Source organism: Ciona robusta, chromosome 3 (genome assembly GCF_009617815.1).
Source record: "Ciona robusta chromosome 3, ASM961781v2".
Classification (NCBI taxonomy): Eukaryota; Metazoa; Chordata; class Ascidiacea; order Phlebobranchia; family Cionidae; genus Ciona; species Ciona robusta.
The window spans coordinates 58,230-80,056 of NC_143237.1; the positions used below are offsets into that span (position 1 = coordinate 58,230).

The window sequence follows — 21,827 nt, forward strand, 5'->3', positions numbered from 1 at the left end:
CGCTAGTATTGACGGCTCTCTGCAGCTGCTTATCCATCTAAGGTGACAACACGCATTGTATATAAGCGCCCTGCTGTCAAAGCTATGTTACAGTTTGTCAATTACTACAAGAGTAAAACAAAATTTATTAAAATACAAACTAAAGCAGACGAAGCTTTACATTTGGTCATCAGAAGTTAATCAGCTCCAAAAATGTCGTTCGATTACGAAGCATGCCAAGATGCAGCCCAGTACCTCCGGTTGAGCCGAGAGAAAATTATTGAAAACCAAACTCAGAAACCGGACGGTAAGTTCGTTAGGATTGTCTGTCTTAGTTCGAAAGAGCATTCTGCGTAAATGAAAACTTTTAGGCAAGAAGTATGTTTGGTTCCCGGACAAAGCTGAGGCTTATGTGAAAGGAGAACTTATCAAGACCGAGAAAGGAAAATGTACGATCAAGTCAATCGATGAGGGAAAGGTAAAGCACGCAACTCTGACATACGATAAGAATGTTACAAAAAACCTTGCGGGCTTTTGAAATATTGCCTACTTCCCAGGAAATGACAGTGAAGGAAGACGACCTACAGGAGATGAATCCGCCTCGATATGAGAAATGCGAAGACATGGCCGGCATGACCTTCCTGAACGAAGCCAGCGTTCTTAACAATCTTCGATCCCGATACGAATCTTTCATGATCTACGTACGTCTGCTAATATATTTGATAACCTAAACATATGCCTTACAAGACATTATTTGATTAGACGTATTCCGGTCTCTTCTGCGTGACTGTTAACCCGTACAAGATGTTGCCCGTATACGCTCCGTACGTGATTGCTGCTTACAAGGGAAAGCGACGAACTGAGATGCCTCCCCATCTTTATTCCATCGCTGATAACGCTTACACCGAGATGTTGATGAGTAAGTGTAGACTATACCAAACAATTTTATACGGAAACGAAATAATTAAAAAAGTGAAACTGTCTTTTTGTTGGTATATTATTCCTTGCTATGTCTAATTAATTTATCAACGTTTGATACGAGAAGTACCGATTGGTTTGAATCTTTATAAACTTTTTCCTATCAAATAATAAACGTAAATATATTTTCAGACCGGGAAAACCAATCTATGCTGATCACGTAAGTATTTTGACGCTGGCTTACATGTTAATAAAGGTAATATTTAATGTTAACACTGATGTGTTTTACAGAGGAGAGTCTGGTGCAGGTAAGACTGTCAACACAAAGAAAGTTATTCAGTATTTCGCTTTGGTTGCCGCCTATGGAGCTGCTCAAGATGACGGAAAGGTAAAATTTAAATCAATTATAGATTCGATAAAGTATATTGGGTTTCAGATTAAACAATCCCCATTTGAATACATTCATAGGGAACACTTGAAGATCAAATCGTTCAATGTAACCCAGCTATGGAGGCTTTCGGTAACGCTAAGACTGTAAGAAACGACAACTCTTCCCGATTCGTAAGTAGATACTTAAATATTGGAGGTGTCACAAAATGATGTGTTTAATAACATGTTTAACTTCCAGGGTAAGTTTATCCGAATTCACTTCGGCAGCACTGGTCTTCTTGCGTCAGGAGATATTGAACATTGTAAGTGAATATCTTTGTTTATCTTACCGTATCTGAAAATACAAAGTTGCTTACGCCATTTGTAACAACGCAGACCTGCTTGAAAAATCTCGTGTGATCTACCAACAAGAGGGTGAAAGAAACTACCACATCTTTTACCAGATCATTTCTGGATCCAAACCAGAACTTATCGGTAAGTAATGTATATAAAAACACAGCCAGTATTTATATGACGTGTATAACATATTCCAACGCCCCACAGATCAACTGCTGGTAACCAAGGATCCATACGATTACAAATCCATTTCTCAGGGCGTTGTATCCGTCGATAACCTAGATGATGGTGCAGAATTGTTGCTTACAGACGTAAGTACAAACATGAACAAATACATTCATATATTGCAAAAGATCTTATTTTGATTACCCATGGCAGGATGCTTTCCGTGTACTCGGTTTCAACCAAGAAGAGATCACCGGAATTTACCGAATCATGGCTGGTATTATGCACCAACAGAATATGAAGTTCAAGAACAAACAGCGAGAAGAACAAGCAGAACCTGACGGCACTGAAGGTTATTTAAAACATAATATGTTGTAAATATTAATTTTTTCAAGTTGATCTATAAAGAAAAAAACGAATCCTTTAACTTTGAAACTTTTTACTACAGATGCCGACAAAGTTGCTTATCTCTTCGGTCTGAACTCTGCCGACTTTATCAAATACATTTGCCACCCTCGTGTAAAGGTCGGAAACGAATATGTTACCAAGGGGCAATCTTGCAACCAGGTAAAGTACAAAAAAGTTGTCAAACCGAAAGTGTGTTTTAATAAATAAAACTACGTACAGGTGAGCTATGGTATGGGAGCTCTCAGCAAAGGTTTGTTTGGTCGTCACTTTGATTGGTTGGTCAAACTTATCAACCAAACTCTGAGTACCAAACTACCAAGAAGTTTCTTTATCGGTGTGCTGGATATTGCTGGTTTTGAAATTTTCGACGTAAGTAAAATATTTTGAGTTGGAAGAAAGGATTAAAACGTTTTATTAACCTAACACTATACACAGAGCAACAGCTTCGAGCAACTGTGTATTAACTTCACAAACGAAAAGCTTCAACAATTCTTCAATCATCACATGTTCGTATTGGAACAAGAAGAATACAAGAAAGAAGGAATTGATTGGGTTTTCATCGATTTTGGAATGGACTTGGCTGCTTGCATTGAACTTATCGAAAAGGTGAATTTTAAACAAAATAAAACCGAGCATAATCTATAAAAATATACTTATATTCGTTTAAACAATTTTAGCCCCTTGGAATTATGTCAATTCTTGAAGAAGAATGCATGTTTCCGAAAGCATCCGATGATACATTCAAAGACAAGTTATACCAGAACCATCTGGGCAAGAGCAAGGCTTTCGGAAAACCAGTAAAGAAGACAAAATACGAAGCTCACTTCGAACTTTACCATTATGCTGGAACCGTAAGTCAAATTAGAAACTAAATAATGTCGGTTTATATAAGACATCACATTACAGGTGGCATACAACATTTGCGGATGGTTAGAAAAGAACAAGGATCCACTGAACAACAGTGTCGTCGATCTTTACAAGAAAGCATCATTAAAACTGATGCAAACTATCTGGGAAGGATATGTAAGCCCAGAGGAAGGTTTGTTAACATCCCAATCATATTGAAAACATCAATCGATAGAATTAAACGATGATTAATTGATTTTACAGCTGCAAGTGGTGGTGGTAAAGGAGGAAAGAGAAAGAAGGGCGGTTCCTTCATGACTGTTTCATCTCTCCACAGACAGTCACTTAACAGTCTCATGACCAATCTACGGTTAGTTCTTATGTCTCATATCAGAAAATATGGGTCTAACACACATATATATTACACTGTTAGATCGACTGCACCGCATTTCGTGCGTTGTCTTATTCCTAACGAACGAAAATGCCCGGGAGAGATGGAATCCCACTTGGTACTTCACCAGCTTCGTTGCAACGGTGTACTGGAAGGTATTCGTATCTGCAGAAAAGGTTTCCCAAACAGAGTTCCGTATGGAGACTTCAAGCAGAGGTATAAACAACATTGGGTTGGCTCTAATGTACTTTGATTTGTTCTATATACCAACGATAATGTTCACAGATACCGAATCTTGAACCCTAATGCCGCTCCGGAAGGTCAATTCATGGATAGTAAGAAAGCATCAGAGAAGTTACTTGGTAGTATTGACATCGACCATGAGTCGTACAAGCTTGGTCATACTAAGGTAAGAGAAGAGCGACCGCGATTTGGGAATACCTGAACAAAATCACAACGTAAATCATCCAGGTTTTCTTCCGAGCTGGTATGATTGGTAGATTGGAAGAGATGAGAGACAACAAGTTGGCATCTATTTTCAAACTTCTTCAAGCTCGTATGAGAGGAATGCTTATGAGAAAAGAATATCAAAAGATGATTGAAAGAAGGTAAAATGTTACGAGTTTCAGATGAAATCGAATATAAACCAACACACCCATTAACAAACCCATCCCGTCTGCAGACAAGCATGTCGAATCATCCAATCCAACTTACGAGCATTCTTCGGAATGGCGAACTGTGAGTGGATGAAGCTCATGTTTAAGATCAAACCTCTTCTGAAGACTGCCGAATCCGCTAAGGAGCTTGAAGAAATGGAGAAAGAGTTTGCTGAAACTAAAGTCAACTTGGAAAAGGAAACCAAGCGAAGAAAGGAGTTGGAAGAGATGCAAGTCTCCTTTATTCAAGAAAAGAATGATCTTGTTATGCAATTGCAAGCGGTAAGCATATATCTAGTTGCACACACCTTGATAAAACGAATGTTTATCATGTTTACAATGCAGCAACAAGATCAAATTGATGACGGTGAGGATCGATGCGACCAACTTATTAAGACCAAGGTTGAATTGGACGGAAAGATCAAAGAACTGACTGAAAGATTAGAAGATGAAGAAGAGCTCAATAATGAGTTGGTATCAAAGAAGAGAAAACTTGAAGATGAATGTTCAGAGTTGAAAAAAGATATCGATGATCTTGAGATAACTTTGGCTAAAGTTGAAAAGGAGAAGCACGCAACTGAGAACAAGGTAAGAACTTTTGTTATTAGGTTTTCAAAACGCACTCACAACTTATTTGTATCATAAGCTGAAAAATCTACAAGAAGAGTTGGCAACACAAGATGAACAGATCGCTAAGCTCCAAAAAGAAAAGAAAGCTTTACAGGAAGCTCATCAACAAACTCTTGATGATCTCCAATCAGAAGAGGACAAAGTCAACAGCTTGACCAAACAAAAAGCTAAACTTGAACAACAAGTTGACGATGTAAGTAACTAATTATTCAAAAGAAAAATAATATAATGCAAGCATAAAACAAAACTAACCCCGTGTTTTAGTTGGAAGCTTCTCTTGAACAAGAAAAGAAACTTCGTATGGAGCTTGAGCGAACCAAGAGGAAGTTGGAGGGTGATCTTCGACTTACTCAAGAAACCGTTATGGATCTTGAGAATGATAAGCAACGTCTTGAGGAAAAACTTAAGAAACAAGAATTCGAGTACAGTCAGCTTGCCACTAAGCTTGAAGATGAGCAAGCTCTTGTGTCTCAACTTCAAAAAAAGATCAAGGAGCTTCAAGCAAGAATTGAAGAGCTCGAAGAGGAATTGGAAGCAGAAAGAGCAGCTCGTGCTAAGGTTGAGAAGCAAAGAGCTGATCTCTCTCGAGAATTGGAAGAATTGAGCGAACGACTTGAAGAAGCTGGAGGTGCAACTGCTGCTCAGGTTTGTTTTGGCAATAGTAGTCATGTTTATTGGCGAAGTTGGAATGTTTAATAATTCAAATGTTCAACAGATCGAGTTGAACAAACGACGTGAGGCCGAATTCGCCAAATTGCGCCGTGAACTTGAAGAATCGAATTTGGGACATGAAGCTACCGTTTCAACTTTGAGAAAGAAAAATGCTGACACCTCATCTGAAATGAGTGAACAGGTATTTTCGTTAAGTAATGTTGTGTGTTGTTGAAATATGCCTCGTTAAATTATATTTATTGATTTATTTTACAATCCCAAGATCGACAACTTGCAACGAGTGAAACAAAAGCTTGAGAAAGAAAAGAGTGAAATGAAGATGGAGATTGATGACCTCGCCTCTAACGTGGAGAGCGTTACTAAAGCTAAACTTAACTACGAGAAAATGGCTAGGAACCTTGAGGAACAATTAAATGAAACAAAGATGAAGAACGATAACTTTACCAAGGAAGTTAACGAGTTGAACGCAGCTAAAGCTCGTCTCTCCTCTGAGAATGGTGGGTTTAATAGATCTATTAATATTTCACGATTGTGTTGCTATAACAAGTGAACGTTCAGGTGAATTTGGTCGACAACTTGAGGAACGTGAGCACTTGATGGCGCAACTTACTCGAAGTAAAAACAGTTCGTCTCAGCAAATTGATGAATTGAAACGAGTTGTTGAAGAAGAGACCAAAGCTAAAGCCGCATTGGCACACGCTGTTCAGGTAATTTTTTTAACTATCTTGGTTTGAAATAAATTCATAAAATGCTGACATTGCCAAAAAAGGCTTCTCGACACGACAACGACCTGTTGCGGGAACAATACGAAGAAGAACAAGAAGCGAAAGCTGAACTTCAGAGGGCATTATCAAAAGCAAATGCTGAAGTTGCTCAATGGAGAAACAAATACGAAACTGATGCGATCCAACGAACCGAAGAATTGGAAGAAGCAAAGTAAGTTGAGATGAGAAAATAACTTGAAGCAAGACTTATCTATTCGATAATTACCAGGAAAAAGCTTGCCATTCGTCTTCAAGAGGCTGAAGAACAGGTTGAAGCAATGCAAGCCAAAGCATCCAGTCTCGATAAGACCAAGAACAGACTGCAGAGCGAACTTGAAGATTTGACCATCGATTTGGAAAAATCCAACTCCGCTGCTGCTGCTTTAGATAAAAAGCAACGAAACTTTGACAAGGTGAATGGTTTGGACACGAAATGTTGTCAGCCATGGAGACATATAGATTTAACCATCCGTATATATGATTTTCGTTAGATTCTTGCTGAACATAAACAAAAAGCAGAAGAGATTCAAGTTGAGCTCGAACAATCGCAAAAGGAAGCCAGAAGTCTTTCAACTGAATTGTTCAAAATGAAGAACGCTTACGAAGAATCTCTTGACGCTCTTGAAACCGTAAAGAGGGAAAACAAGAACTTGCAAGGTTAGCAACGAAACTGTTTCGAAAACTGATACTGTTAAGATAAACTTACACGTAAACAATGTTTAACTCATATGTAAGCAATGTTTTACTCATATGTAAACAATGTTTAATTATCCAGAGGAAATTGCTGACCTCACCGATCAACTTGGAGAAGGGGGCAAGAGCATTCATGAACTCGAGAAAGCAAAGCGAACGCTCGAACATGAACGAAACGAGATGCAGTCAGCCCTTGAAGAGGCAGAAGGAGCTATTGAAGGTGAAGAATCAAAGGTTCTTCGTCTCCAGGTTGAGTTGGCGCAAATTAAACAAGAATTTGAACGACGACTTGCTGAGAAGGAAGAAGAAGTTGACAACCAGCGGTAAGTTAATCACAGTTTAAACTAAAATACATAAAGCGTTTCAGTTATAACGATATTCTTCTTCTTATAGTCGCAACCAACAGCGATCAATTGAATCAATGCAAACCACTCTTGATTCCGAGAGCAAGGCCAGACAAGAAGCTGTAAGGATCAAGAAGAAGATGGAGGGAGATCTTAATGATCTAGAAATCCAACTTGGTCACGCCAACCGACAAGCATCTGAAGCGCAAAAACAAGCCAAGTCTATTCAATCCCATGTTAAGGTAAAGATACAACGTTAATTTTTATGTAATCGATTTGACCAACGCATTTTGTGCAGGATCTTGAAATGCAAGTGGATGAAGCTCAACGTCATGCTGAAGATCTTCAAGAACAATCAGCTGTGATTGAACGACGAGGAAACCTTCTTACTGCTGAGATAGAGGAGCTCAGATCTGCACTTGAACAAGCAGAAAGAGGACGCAAGTTGGCTGAGACCGAACTTCTTGAAAGCAGCGAACGTTCTAACCTACTCCACACACAAAACACTGCTCTTATCAACCAGAAGCGAAAGTTGGAAGGAGAACTTCAAACCATGCAAGGAGAGGTTGAGGAATCAATTCAAGAACAAAGGAATGCTGAAGACAAAGCTAAAAAGGCGATCGTTGATGTAAGTACACATCGCCTTGTAGTTTATAAGATGAGGAAACAAATTAAAACTTTTATTCTTGACATAGGCTGCTACCATGGCCGAAGAATTGAAGAAAGAGCAAGATCTGTCATCTCATTTGGAGCGAATGAAGAAGAACATGGAACAAACCGTTAAAGACCTTCAACAACGACTTGATGAAGCTGAAAACATCGCACTCAAGGGAGGCAAGAAACAAGTGCAAAAACTTGAGACCAGAGTAAGTTTAACTGCATCGTTATATACTCATGAACGAATATAGTTCATAACGTTCACTTGGTTTAGATTCGTGAACTTGAGAACGAACTTGACTCGGAGCAACGTCGCAACGGTGACTCAGTGAAAATCCAACGAAAAGTAGAACGACGATTGAAGGAAGTGACGTACCAGGGTGAAGAAGACAAGAAGAACTTAACACGCATCCAGGATCTTGTTGACAAACTCCAGATCAAAGTGAAAACATACAAGCGACAAGCCGAGGAAGCGGTAAATTGAAGACATTAGACATGCGATTCTATTTAATGTCTTAATTCATGTTTGTTCGTTATAGGAGGAACAAGCCAACACAAACTTGAGCAAATACCGCAAACTCCAGCACGAATTGGACGATGCAGAAGAGCGAGCAGAGATGGCAGAATCGCAACTTAACAAGATGAGATCCAAGGCACGTGATACAAAGGGGGAGAAATAGGTAAACATTGAAATAATAAACAGTCACGCATTCAGCTTCAACCGCAACATTAACCACATCACTAAATTCTCAGACTTTTTTGTTAAAGTGCATTAATAATCTACTCGCTGCTTTTATAAAAATCAACCCTGGATATTTTAAATCCCGTAATATACCAAGTTTTATGTTACAGATATTTCGCCCCTCAACGAACGAAACACAATCACCGAATCTATATTTATATCAATGTGATATAAGTATGTTGTTTTGTAATTGAGGCAAATAAAATCAAAAACAAAAGACTCCCAGCTCATGCTTTAACATCAACGTAATAGTATAGAACAACTATTCTAACATGACTTTTAACAAAGTATTAACAAACCATATCATAATATCTAGCAATGCGTAAGACTTACCTCATAAAACACGAGAATGTAAATCGCAGCCAAATCAACAAACCAAAGAACTCGCGGTTGAAGTTTCTAAAACAAGAGTGAACAGTATAAATAGACGCTTAGTTAGGAATTTAGTGAGAATAAAATTTCATTTTAGTCAGTGTTACTGGACAAAGATTAAAAGGTTATGAGTCAAGGCTGGTCGCCGCTACCATTGTTACGGTATGTCCTTGGGCAAGACACTTATAACGGCAAATGATTCAACCCAGTGGTCGCTAATGGGTTGTTCAAATTGGCGACCAACAAAAAAACTTTTTATAACAACTGATGTTGCTCTCTAGCTGGTAGACGCAATTACCTAAGACTATTTAAATGAATGATTCCTGATCGTGTTTTAAACAATCAACAGCAGTTTATGGGAGCCGTAAGAATACAGTTTTGTAATGTTTTGATTGTTCTTTGTTTACTACCAAATGGAATGAGAAAATAGAATGAAAAGGTGTCCCATCTTCCCCCACGCTACTTATGAATTTTAACTGATATGGCTTACAATTTGGAAACCCATTATTGACCGCTGGGTTGGAGCAATGTCCGTTGAGTGTCACACATACACCAATCAGTATTAATGCATCAAACCGAAGACACTTTGGTTTGCATACGCCTAAACCAACAAATTACGTTAACGATTATTACTAGCAGCAATCAGTTTAATTTACATATTAGTATATGATCATACCTACGAATCTACAGAACCATTACATAGTAGGGTGGGGGAATATGGGACACAGTTTCATTCTATTTTATATTCCAATTTGGTAGTAAACAGAGAAAAAGTATCCTCACGACACCCATAGACCGTTGTTAATTGTTTAAAACACGATCAGGATAGTTGGATATTATGTGCTAAAGGTGTCCCGTCTTCCCCCACCCTGCTGTTGTTTACTACATTTATAATCCAACATGAGTGGACATGCAGCTCCAAACCGCTTAAGTACTAGCAGATAAGGTGTTCGCGTTTTTCGATTTCATAAACGTGGAAAGGGTGGATTATTATTATCATTATTTTAATGAGAGGACTAAAAATAGTAACTTAGTATTGTTTTCCTCAATGTCACTTCGATATTGGGAAAATTTTACAAAATACTTTAAATTTCGTTGCCGGGTATACGTGTTAATTTTTTGAGCCAAAAAGTTAAATCACGGCAATTTACATGCAAAACTGCAGTTAGATACACCAGTATATGTTAATGTTATGCGTTTTTGTTTGTATTTTAATATTTTAAACATGTTCTTTTATGTTTTTGGTTGGTATACTTAATACTATAACCTTTAATCCATTGAATGTTTAATAAAAGTTAATATTTATGTGAGTTTTATTATTGTGATAAAATATAACGTTAGTATAAAGTAATTTTTACGCACAGAAGTGTTTGGTTCTTAAAATTCGCAATATTTAGACGAAAAGCAGCACCCAGCAATATTAAAATGCCATGCCTTGGGATCCGTAATGGCGGCGACCACGACGTCACAGACGCGCGACAATGGAAAACAAGACACATTTACAATGCGTTGCCTAATTGTTTCTACTAACTTCGGCCTAAACCACTAAGCAACGGCGCCGGACTGATCAAAAAGTTGATTTTTACCTTAGTTATAAAACATGCCTATTATAGTTGATACCAATGTTAACCTATATTAACATTGTTTGATACAAACAAATCCAAATTCTAAACTTCGACGTTATAGTTTATAGACCACACACCTAAATAAGTTATCCCTTGAACTGCTCAAGGATAGTTTGCTGTGACACAGACAAAATGGCGGGCGTTATCACTGTTGAGTCACTTACCAGTATAGGTTTAACCACTAAGTTACACACTGTACTAACGATCCACCAATCTGCTACTCAAAATCTTATTCCTTTACCTTTAAAATTTCTATCTAACCTCTCATGAACAACAATAAACCGCTTACTGTACTAACTGATGCGGGAAGTACAAACATCTAGCTGGTGGCTGTACACTGCAGCGCTGAGAGAACTCACGCGTTTTTCACAACATTTGTCAAGTGCCTGCAACCAAAGTTAGTATAGACCAAGTTAGGAAACGGCGCTCGTGTCCGCCATTACGGAGCCCACAGAGGATGAATCGCCTATACAAATGCATGGTCGGCATGTGTTTATTTAGTTCTTGTAAGCGATACAAAGCTAGAAATCACGTATAGCGGTTGTTTTAACATTTAAAATATAATTTCTAATATAAATCTTGTTATATAATATTAAATCTAGGAATTAATGTGAAGTAAATTGATATTTTGACTGGTTTTCGGCGTACAGTGTGGTTTAACAGGGTACTTTACGTTGGCGATTAAGACTAGCAGCAATCAGCTTAGTTTACATAATAGTATAAGATCATACCTACGAATCTACAGAGCCATTCTTTACTACATTTATAATCCAAAATGAGTGGACATGCAGCTCCAAACTGCTTAAGTACTAGCAGATAAGGTGTTCGCGTTTTTCGATTTCATAAAGACCCGTAACGCAGAAAAGGTAGCTTACTAATTCAAGCGGAGGACCAAAAATAGTAACTTAGTATTGTTTTCCTCAATGTCACTTCGATATTAGGCAAATTTTACACAGATACCTTAAGTTTCGTTGCCGGGTATACGTGTTAAGTTTGTGAGCCAAAAAGTAAAATCACGGCAATTTACATGCAAAACTGCAGCTAGATACACCAGTTTATGGTAATGTTATGCGTTTGTATTTATGGTAATGTTATTTTTGTTTGTATTTTTATATTTTAAACATGTTCTTTTATGTTTTTGGTTAGTAAACCTGATATTTTCTGTATTTTTACTCTTTAATCGATTGAGTGTTCAATAAAAGTTGATTATTTTTGTGAGGTTTATTATTGTGATAAGATATAACATTAGTAGAAAGCCATTTTTACGCGCAGAAGTGCTTAGTTTAAAAAAATCGCAATATTTAAACGAAAAACAGCACCCAGCAATGATAAAATGCTATGCCGTGGGCTCCGTAATGGTGACGACTATGACGTCATAGACGCGAGACAATGGATAACAATACTCTTTGTTTTACAATCCGTTTCCTAACTTGGTCTATACTAACTTTGCCTGCAACCACCCACGTGACACGCGTTAAGAATTCAACAACGGCAACGTTGGGAGGAGGACGATCAACTGACTGAAAATATGCAGGCTGTACAAATGTACATTCAAAACAATTGACAATCAAGGTAAAAATATGCGGAGTAGCGAAAAAGAGAAATGAGGAAACCAATGAAGCGTAACAACCAATCCAAGCGATTAGTTTTATACAAGCTTGAAACATATGAGCAGTACGGTACGTATATTGCTAACTCATTTAAAAAAGGAAGGCGTACTTTTAACATTGAAGACCAAATAATTTTAACGCAAGCCTCGGCGACAATAACGCATTCATTAAACTTGAAGGTAAGAAGTTTCTAAACTAATAAGGTATATGACAGGTATAAGCTGGTATTGATCGATGTACCCGGTTCAAACTTGTTTGTTTTGGCGGCCATCATGTTTATAAATCGTTTTGTGACGTCATTGTGGTTCGGAAGCGTTGGTGTTTAGAGATGTGCTTTTGTCGTTTTGAATTTTATGTGAAAACGGTATTTATCTTACCCCGCGGTACGCGGGTTGAAGTCGCCCAGACAAACAATTAAAATTAGTTTACTATAAATTAAGTTATGCGTGTTTGGACAATAACAGCAACAGGAAGGTTGTTTTATGTTTTTTATTTGCCTCAATTACAAAACCACACAATCATACCAATAATTAAAAACATACATCGATAAATGCAAAGTTATTTTAAACAGTTTACATTCAAATTATCCACGGACACACACAGTCATAAACAAAAAATATAAAGATCGGTCGTTGATGCGATTTTGTTTCTTGAAAAGTCAAAATTCTGCAAAGAAATAAAACTTTAAACGTGAAGTTGCAAATTCGCTTTAGACTGAAAATATTTATCGTTGTAAATTTGATCACGAAAGATACCACGACTTAAATATTATCGGTAAACCATATTTACCTATTTCTCCCCCTTTGTATCACGTGCCTTGGATCTCATCTTGTTAAGTTGCGATTCTGCCATCTCTGCTCGCTCTTCTGCATCGTCCAATTCGTGCTGGAGTTTGCGGTATTTGCTCAAGTTTGTGTTGGCTTGTTCCTCCTATAACGAACAAACATGAATTAAGACATTAAATAAAATCGCATGTCTAATGTCTTCAATTTACCGCTTCCTCGGCTTGTCGCTTGTATGTTTTCACTTTGATCTGGAGTTTATCAACAAGATCCTGGATGCGTGTTAAGTTCTTCTTGTCTTCTTCACCCTGGTACGTCACTTCCTTCAATCGTCGTTCCACTTTTCGTTGGCTTTTCACTGAGTCACCGTTGCGACGCTGCTCCGAGTCAAGTTCGTTCTCAAGTTCACGAATCTGAACCAAGCGAACGTTATGAACTGTATTTGTTCACGAGTATACCGCGTATATAACGATGCAGTTAAACTTACTCTGGTCTCAAGTTTTTGCACTTGTTTCTTGCCTCCCTTGAGTGCGATGTTTTCAGCTTCATCAAGTCGTTGTTGAAGATCTTTAACGGTTTGTTCCATGTTCTTCTTCATTCGCTCCAAATGAGATGACAGATCTTGCTCTTTCTTCAATTCTTCGGCCATGGTAGCAGCCTGTGTCAAGAATAAAAGTTTTAATTTGTTTCCTCATCTTATAAACTACAAGGCGATGTGTACTTACATCAACGATCGCCTTTTTAGCTTTGTCTTCAGCATTCCTTTGTTCTTGAATTGATTCCTCAACCTCTCCTTGCATGGTTTGAAGTTCTCCTTCCAACTTTCGCTTCTGGTTGATAAGAGCAGTGTTTTGTGTGTGGAGTAGGTTAGAACGTTCGCTGCTTTCAAGAAGTTCGGTCTCAGCCAACTTGCGTCCTCTTTCTGCTTGTTCAAGAGCAGATCTGAGCTCCTCTATCTCAGCAGTAAGAAGGTTTCCTCGTCGTTCAATCACAGCTGATTGTTCTTGAAGATCTTCAGCATGACGTTGAGCTTCATCCACTTGCATTTCAAGATCCTGCACAAAATGCGTTGGTCAAATCGATTACATAAAAATTAACGTTGTATCTTTACCTTAACATGGGATTGAATAGACTTGGCTTGTTTTTGCGCTTCAGATGCTTGTCGGTTGGCGTGACCAAGTTGGATTTCTAGATCATTAAGATCTCCCTCCATCTTCTTTTTGATCCTTACAGCTTCTTGTCTGGCCTTACTCTCGGAATCAAGAGTGGTTTGCATTGATTCAATTGATCGCTGTTGGTTGCGGCTATAAGAAGAAAAATATCGTTATAACAGAAAACGCTTTATCTATTTTAGTTTAAACTCTGATTAACTTACCGCTGGTTGTCAACTTCCTCTTCCTTCTCAGCAAGTCGTCGTTCAAATTCTTGTTTGATTTGCGCCAACTCAACCTGGAGACGAAGAACCTTTGATTCTTCACCTTCAATAGCTCCTTCTGCCTCTTCAAGGGCTGACTGCATCTCGTTTCGTTCATGTTCGAGCGTTCGCTTTGCTTTCTCGAGTTCATGAATGCTCTTGCCCCCTTCTCCAAGTTGATCGGTGAGGTCAGCAATTTCCTCTGGATAATTAAACATTGTTTACATATGAGTAAAACATTGCTTACATATGAGTTAAACATTGTTTACGTGTAAGTTTATCTTAACAGTATCAGTTTTCGAAACAGTTTCGTTGCTAACCTTGCAAGTTCTTGTTTTCCCTCTTTACGGTTTCAAGAGCGTCAAGAGATTCTTCGTAAGCGTTCTTCATTTTGAACAATTCGGTTGAAAGACTTCTGGCTTCCTTTTGCGATTGTTCGAGCTCAACTTGAATCTCTTCTGCTTTTTGTTTATGTTCAGCAAGAATCTAACGAAAATCATATATACGGATGGTTAAATCTATATGTCTCCATGGCTGACAACATTTCGTGTCCAAACCATTCACCTTGTCAAAGTTTCGTTGCTTTTTATCTAAAGCAGCAGCAGCGGAGTTGGATTTTTCCAAATCGATGGTCAAATCTTCAAGTTCGCTCTGCAGTCTGTTCTTGGTCTTATCGAGACTGGATGCTTTGGCTTGCATTGCTTCAACCTGTTCTTCAGCCTCTTGAAGACGAATGGCAAGCTTTTTCCTGGTAATTATCGAATAGATAAGTCTTGCTTCAAGTTATTTTCTCATCTCAACTTACTTTGCTTCTTCCAATTCTTCGGTTCGTTGGATCGCATCAGTTTCGTATTTGTTTCTCCATTGAGCAACTTCAGCATTTGCTTTTGATAATGCTCTCTGAAGTTCAGCTTTCGCTTCTTGTTCTTCTTCGTATTGTTCCCGCAAGAGGTCGTTGTCGTGTCGAGAAGCCTGAGAGAAGTTTGACAATGTCAGCATTTTATGAATTTATTTCAAACCAAGATAGGTATAATTATTACCTGAACAGCGTGTGCCAATGCGGCTTTAGCTTTGGTCTCTTCTTCAACAACTCGTTTCAACTCATCAATTTGCTGAGACGAACTGTTTTTACTTCGAGTAAGTTGCGCCATCAAGTGCTCACGTTCCTCAAGTTGTCGACCAAATTCACCTGAACGTTCACTTGTTATAGCAACAAAATCGTAAAATATTAATAAATCTATTGAACCCACCATTCTCAGAAGAGAGACGAGCTTTAGCTGCGTTCAACTCGTTAACTTCCTTGGTAAAGTTATCGTTCTTCATCTTTGTTTCATTTAATTGTTCCTCAAGGTTCCTAGCCATTTTCTCGTAGTTAAGTTTAGCTTTAGTAACGCTCTCCACGTTAGAGGCGAGGTCATCAATCTCCATCTTCATTTCACTCTTTTCTTTCTCAAGCTTTTGTTTCACTCGTTGCAAGTTGTCGATCTTGGGATTGTAAAATAAATCAATAAATATAATTTAACGAGGCATATTTCAACAACACACAACATTACTTAACGAAAATACCTGTTCACTCATTTCAGATGAGGTGTCAGCATTTTTCTTTCTCAAAGTTGAAACGGTAGCTTCATGTCCCAAATTCGATTCTTCAAGTTCACGGCGCAATTTGGCGAATTCGGCCTCACGTCGTTTGTTCAACTCGATCTGTTGAACATTTAAATTATTAAACATTCCAATTTCGCCAATAAACATGACTACTATTGCCAAAACAAACCTGAGCAGCAGTTGCACCTCCAGCTTCTTCAAGTCGTTCGCTCAATTCTTCCAATTCTCGAGAGAGATCAGCTCTTTGCTTCTCAACCTTAGCACGAGCTGCTCTTTCTGCTTCCAATTCCTCTTCGAGCTCTTCAATTCTTGCTTGAAGCTCCTTGATCTTCTTTTGAAGTTGAGACACAAGAGCTTGCTCGTCTTCTAGCTTAGTGGCAAGCTGACTGTACTCGAATTCTTGTTTCTTAAGTTTTTCCTCAAGACGTTGCTTATCATTCTCAAGATCCATAACGGTTTCTTGAGTAAGTCGAAGATCACCCTCCAACTTCCTCTTGGTTCGCTCAAGCTCCATACGAAGTTTCTTTTCTTGTTCAAGAGAAGCTTCCAACTAAAACACGGAGTTTAGTTTTGTTTTATGCTTGTATTATATTATTTTTTCTTCCGAATAATTAGTTACTTACATCGTCAACTTGTTGTTCAAGTTTGGCTTTTTGTTTGGTCAAGCTGTTGACTTTGTCCTCTTCTGATTGGAGATCATCAAGAGTTTGTTGATGAGCTTCCTGTAAAGCTTTCTTTTCTTTTTGGAGCTTAGCGATCTGTTCATCTTGTGTTGCCAACTCTTCTTGTAGATTTTTCAGCTTAAGACGCAAATAAGTTGTGAGTGCGTTTTGAAAACCTAATAACAAAAGTTCTTACCTTGTTCTCAGTTGCGTGCTTCTCCTTTTCAACTTTAGCCAAAGTTATCTCAAGATCATCGATATCTTTTTTCAACTCTGAACATTCATCTTCAAGTTTTCTCTTCTTTGATACCAACTCATTATTGAGCTCTTCTTCATCTTCTAATCTTTCAGTCAGTTCTTTGATCTTTCCGTCCAATTCAACCTTGGTCTTGATAAGTTGGTCGCATCGATCCTCACCGTCATCAATTTGATCTTGTTGCTGCAATGTAAACATGATAAACATTCGTTTTATCAAGGTGTGTGCAACTAGATATATGCTTACCGCTTGCAATTGCATAACAAGATCATTCTTTTCTTGAATAAAGGAGACTTGCATCTCTTCCAATTCCTTTCTTCGCTTGGTTTCCTTTTCCAAGTTGACTTTAGTTTCAGCAAACTCTTTCTCCATTTCTTCAAGCTCCTTAGCGGATTCGGCAGTCTTCAGAAGAGGTTTGATCTTAAACATGAGCTTCATCCACTCACAGTTCGCCATTCCGAAGAATGCTCGTAAGTTGGATTGGATGATTCGACATGCTTGTCTGCAGACGGGATGGTTTTGTTAATGGGTATGTTGGTTTATAATTCAATTCATCTGAAACTCGTAACATTTTACCTTCTTTCAATCATCTTTTGATATTCTTTTCTCATAAGCATTCCTCTCATACGAGCTTGGAGAAGTTTGAAGATAGATGCCAACTTGTTGTCTCTCATCTCTTCCAATCTACCAATCATACCAGCTCGGAAGAAAACCTGGATGATTCACGTTGTGATTTTGTTCAGGTATTCCCAAATCGCGGTCGCTCTTCTCTTACCTTAGTATGACCAAGCTTGTACGACTCATGGTCGATGTCAATACTACCAAGTAACTTCTCTGATGCTTTCTTACTATCCATGAATTGACCTTCCGGAGCGGCATTAGGGTTCAAAATTCGGTATCTGTGAACATTATCGTTGGTATATAGAACAAATCAAAGTACATTAGTACAAACAATATTAATAGAGCCAACCCAATGTTGTTTATACCTCTGCTTAAAGTCTCCATACGGAACTCTGTTTGGGAAACCTTTTCTGCAGATACGAATACCTTCCAGTACACCGTTGCAACGAAGCTGGTGAAGTACCAAGTGGGATTCCATCTCTCCCGGGCATTTTCGTTCGTTAGGAATAAGACAACGCACGAAATGCGGTGCAGTCGATCTAACAGTGTAATATATATGTGTGTTAGACCCATATTTTCTGATATGAGACATAAGAACTAACCGTAGATTGGTCATGAGACTGTTAAGTGACTGTCTGTGGAGAGATGAAACAGTCATGAAGGAACCGCCCTTCTTTCTCTTTCCTCCTTTACCACCACCACTTGCAGCTGTAAAATCAATTAATCATCGTTTAATTCTATCGATTGATGTTTTCAATATGATTGGGATGTTAACAAACCTTCCTCTGGGCTTACATATCCTTCCCAGATGGTTTGCATCAGTTTTAATGATGCTTTCTTGTAAAGATCGACGACACTGTTGTTCAGTGGATCCTTGTTCTTTTCTAACCATCCGCAAATGTTGTATGCCACCTGTAATGTGATGTTTTAAATAAACCGACATTATTCAGTTTATAATTTGACTTACGGTTCCAGCATAATGGTAAAGTTCGAAGTGAGCTTCGTATTTTGTCTTCTTTACTGGTTTTCCGAAAGCCTTGCTCTTGCCCAGATGGTTCTGGTATAACTTGTCTTTGAATGTATCATCGGATGCTTTCGGAAACATGCATTCTTCTTCAAGAATTGACATAATTCCAAGGGGCTAAAATTGTTTAAACGAATATAAGTATATTTTTACAGATTATGCTCGGTTTTATTTTGTTTAAAATTCACCTTTTCGATAAGTTCAATGCAAGCAGCCAAGTCCATTCCAAAATCGATGAAAACCCAATCAATTCCTTCTTTCTTGTATTCTTCTTGTTCCAATACGAACATGTGATGATTGAAGAATTGTTGAAGCTTTTCGTTTGTGAAGTTAATACACAGTTGCTCGAAGCTGTTGCTCTGTGTATAGTGTTAGGTTAATGCAACGTTTCAATCCTTTCCTTCAACTCAAAATATTTTACTTACGTCGAAAATTTCAAAACCAGCAATATCCAGCACACCGATAAAGAAACTTCTTGGTAGTTTGGTACTCAGAGTTTGGTTGATAAGTTTGACCAACCAATCAAAGTGACGACCGAACAAACCTTTGCTGAGAGCTCCCATACCATAGCTCACCTGTACGTAGTTTTATTTATTAAAACGCACTTTCGGTTTGACAACTTTTTTATACTTTACCTGGTTGCAAGATTGCCCCTTGGTAACATATTCGTTTCCGACCTTTACACGAGGGTGGCAAATGTATTTGATAAAGTCGGCAGAGTTCAGACCGAAGAGATAAGCAACTTTGTCGGCATCTGTAGTAAAATGTTTCAAAGTTAAAGGATTCGTTTTTTTCTTTATAGATCAACTTGAAAAAATTAATATTTACAACATATTATGTTTTAAATAACCTTCAGTGCCGTCAGGTTCTGCTTGTTCTTCTCGCTGTTTGTTCTTGAACTTCATATTCTGTTGGTGCATAATACCAGCCATGATTCGGTAAATTCCGGTGATCTCTTCTTGGTTGAAACCGAGTACACGGAAAGCATCCTGCCATGGGTAATCAAAATAAGATCTTTTGCAATATATGAATGTATTTGTTCATGTTTGTACTTACGTCTGTAAGCAACAATTCTGCACCATCATCTAAGTTATCGACGGATACAACGCCCTGAGAAATGGATTTGTAATCGTATGGATCCTTGGTTACCAGCAGTTGATCTGTGGGGCGTTGGAATATGTTATACACGTCATGTAAATATTGGCTGTGTTTTTATATACATTACTTACCGATAAGTTCTGGTTTGGATCCAGAAATGATCTGGTAAAAGATGTGGTAGTTTCTTTCACCCTCTTGTTGGTAGATCACACGAGATTTTTCAAGCAGGTCTGCGTTGTTACAAATGGCGTAAGCAACTTTGTATTTTCAGATACGGTAAGATAAACAAAGATATTAACTTACAATGTTCAATATCTCCTGACGCAAGAAGACCAGTGCTGCCGAAGTGAATTCGGATAAACTTACCCTGGAAGTTAAACATGTTATTAAACACATCATTTTGTGACACCTCCAATATTTAAGTATCTACTTACGAATCGGGAAGAGTTGTCGTTTCTTACAGTCTTAGCGTTACCGAAAGCCTCCATAGCTGGGTTACATTGAACGATTTGATCTTCAAGTGTTCCCTATGAATGTATTTAAATGGGGATGTTTAATCTAAAACCCAATATACTTTATCGAATCTATAATCGATTTAAATTTTACCTTTCCGTCATCTTGAGCAGCTCCAAAGGCGGCAACCAAAGCGAAATACTGAATAACTTTCTTTGTGTTGACAGTCTTACCTGCACCAGACTCTCCTCTGTAAAACACATCAGTGTTAACATTAAATATTACCTTTATTAACATGTAAGCCAGCGTCAAAATACTTACGTGATCAGCATAGATTGGTTTTCCCGGTCTGAAAATATATTTACGTTTATTATTTGATAAGAAAAAGTTTATAAAGATTCAAACCAATCGGTACTTCTCGTATCAAACGTTGATAAATTAATTAGACATAGCAAGGAATAATATACCAACAAAAAGACAGTTTCACTTTTTTAATAATTTCGTTTCCGTATAAAATTGTTTGGTATAGTCTAAACTTACTCATCAACATCTCGGTGTAAGCGTTATCAGCGATGGAATAAAGGTGGGGAGGCATCTCAGTTCGTCGCTTTCCCTTGTAAGCAGCAATCACGTACGGAGCGTATACGGGCAACATCTTGTACGGGTTAACAGTCACGCAGAAGAGACCGGAATACGTCTAATCAAATAATGTCTTGTAAGGCATATGTTTAGGTTATCAAATATATTAGCAGACGTACGTAGATCATGAAAGATTCGTATCGGGATCGAAGATTGTTAAGAACGCTGGCTTCGTTTAGGAAGGTCATGCCGGCCATGTCTTCGCATTTCTCATATCGAGGCGGATTCATCTCCTGTAGGTCGTCTTCCTTCACTGTCATTTCCTGGTAAGTAGGCAATATTTCAAAAGCCCGCAAGGTTTTTTGTAACATTCTTATCGTATGTCAGAGTTGCGTGCTTTACCTTTCCCTCATCGATTGACTTTATCGTACATTTTCCTTTCTCGGTCTTGATAAGTTCTCCTTTCACATAAGCCTCAGCTTTGTCCGGGAACCAAACATACTTCTTGCCTAAAAGTTTTCATTTAAACAGAATGCTCTCTCGAACTAGACAGACAATCCTAACGAACTTACCGTCCGGTTTCTGAGTTTGGTTTTCAATAATTTTCTCTCGGCTCAACCGGAGGTACTGGGCTGCATCTTGGCATGCTTCGTAATCGAACGACATCTTGGCAAAGTAATTATGGGAATTCTAGCAGTTTGGAAAATCTAAAATAAATATTATTAATAATTTGTGGAAAAAAAGATATTAAATATACTTTATAAATGTAGTCACTGTGCCTGAGATCGCACAAAACAATTGTAATTCAAACACCTTATGTTACTTGTTTTATAAAGCCAACTCATTGTCACCTACCATGTCTAAACGCAGCTGCAATTCTGTTAAAACCATCAACGCCATCGACGCTCTCCAGCAAAGTATTGAATGAATTGCAATATCTGTAAAACAAATATATGCTATTTAATATTAGAATGACTTGGTAAAATTTGTGTGATATTCTTAGATCTATATTTAAGCAAAACATTAAAAACTTAACTATGCATGTTACGGTGGTTTACGCCAACGAAATGTAAATAACTCGTATGTCTGCCATTGGGGGTTTTATGCAAAACACACGTCATCCATACCGCCTGTA

At 38.1% G+C, this 21,827-nt stretch overlaps 2 protein-coding genes and 1 long non-coding RNA gene across 3 annotated transcripts; 1 reads left to right on the plus strand and 2 right to left on the minus strand.

Moving 5' to 3' along the window:
• The first annotated feature begins 92 nt into the window (after nucleotides 1-92).
• LOC149737321 (myosin-6-like) lies at nucleotides 93-8,808 on the plus strand. The gene is made up of 37 exons (XM_089873903.1): nucleotides 93-286; nucleotides 351-457; nucleotides 537-680; nucleotides 742-898; nucleotides 1,090-1,117; nucleotides 1,189-1,285; nucleotides 1,366-1,458; nucleotides 1,526-1,589; nucleotides 1,663-1,761; nucleotides 1,831-1,934; nucleotides 2,002-2,140; nucleotides 2,237-2,355; nucleotides 2,416-2,565; nucleotides 2,632-2,802; nucleotides 2,874-3,047; nucleotides 3,103-3,235; nucleotides 3,307-3,412; nucleotides 3,476-3,649; nucleotides 3,719-3,842; nucleotides 3,905-4,041; nucleotides 4,116-4,371; nucleotides 4,435-4,677; nucleotides 4,736-4,912; nucleotides 4,984-5,364; nucleotides 5,435-5,572; nucleotides 5,654-5,888; nucleotides 5,950-6,098; nucleotides 6,161-6,327; nucleotides 6,385-6,568; nucleotides 6,647-6,812; nucleotides 6,931-7,171; nucleotides 7,242-7,434; nucleotides 7,491-7,820; nucleotides 7,888-8,058; nucleotides 8,124-8,324; nucleotides 8,389-8,529; nucleotides 8,702-8,808. The coding sequence occupies exons 1-36, from the start codon at nucleotides 193-195 to the stop codon at nucleotides 8,527-8,529; spliced, it is 5,787 nt and encodes a 1,928-aa protein (XP_089730029.1). The 5' UTR covers nucleotides 93-192; the 3' UTR covers nucleotides 8,702-8,808.
• LOC149737322 (uncharacterized) lies at nucleotides 6,721-10,977 on the minus strand. The gene is made up of 2 exons (XR_016384554.1): nucleotides 10,753-10,977; nucleotides 6,721-8,990 (listed from the first exon to the last, which is right to left on the minus strand). It is a non-coding gene; the product is annotated as an uncharacterized LOC149737322 (long non-coding RNA).
• A 1,696-nt stretch (nucleotides 10,978-12,673) lies between these two features.
• LOC149737323 (myosin-6-like) lies at nucleotides 12,674-21,468 on the minus strand. The gene is made up of 38 exons (XM_089873901.1): nucleotides 21,450-21,468; nucleotides 21,265-21,399; nucleotides 21,095-21,201; nucleotides 20,872-21,015; nucleotides 20,654-20,810; nucleotides 20,435-20,462; nucleotides 20,267-20,363; nucleotides 20,095-20,187; nucleotides 19,964-20,027; nucleotides 19,792-19,890; nucleotides 19,619-19,722; nucleotides 19,413-19,551; nucleotides 19,198-19,316; nucleotides 18,988-19,137; nucleotides 18,751-18,921; nucleotides 18,506-18,679; nucleotides 18,318-18,450; nucleotides 18,141-18,246; nucleotides 17,904-18,077; nucleotides 17,693-17,816; nucleotides 17,494-17,630; nucleotides 17,164-17,419; nucleotides 16,858-17,100; nucleotides 16,623-16,799; nucleotides 16,169-16,549; nucleotides 15,961-16,098; nucleotides 15,645-15,879; nucleotides 15,435-15,583; nucleotides 15,200-15,366; nucleotides 14,959-15,142; nucleotides 14,715-14,880; nucleotides 14,356-14,596; nucleotides 14,092-14,284; nucleotides 13,706-14,035; nucleotides 13,468-13,638; nucleotides 13,193-13,393; nucleotides 12,988-13,128; nucleotides 12,674-12,864 (listed from the first exon to the last, which is right to left on the minus strand). Exons 2-37 carry the CDS (start codon nucleotides 21,356-21,358, stop codon nucleotides 12,988-12,990), a joined length of 5,787 nt encoding a protein of 1,928 aa, XP_089730027.1. The 5' UTR covers nucleotides 21,359-21,399; nucleotides 21,450-21,468; the 3' UTR covers nucleotides 12,674-12,864.
• Nucleotides 21,469-21,827: the final 359 nt, after the last annotated feature.

Excerpts from the sequence above, each read along its gene's own strand:
- LOC149737321 (XM_089873903.1), top strand. The coding sequence starts at position 193 with ATGTCGTTCGATTACGAAGCATGCCAAGATGCAGCCCAGTACCTCCGG. Across the intron at positions 3,843-3,904 it reads ACAAGCTTGGTCATACTAAG|GTTTTCTTCCGAGCTGGTAT; the intron begins GTAAGAGAAGAG and ends TAAATCATCCAG. Across the intron at positions 4,913-4,983 it reads TTGAACAACAAGTTGACGAT|TTGGAAGCTTCTCTTGAACA; the intron begins GTAAGTAACTAA and ends CCCGTGTTTTAG.
- LOC149737323 (XM_089873901.1), bottom strand. The coding sequence starts at position 21,358 with ATGTCGTTCGATTACGAAGCATGCCAAGATGCAGCCCAGTACCTCCGG. Across the intron at positions 18,451-18,505 it reads TTTACCATTATGCTGGAACC|GTGGCATACAACATTTGCGG; the intron begins GTAAGTCAAATT and ends ATCACATTACAG. Across the intron at positions 14,285-14,355 it reads GAGGAAGTTGACAACCAGCG|CCGCAACCAACAGCGATCAA; the intron begins GTAAGTTAATCA and ends TTCTTCTTATAG.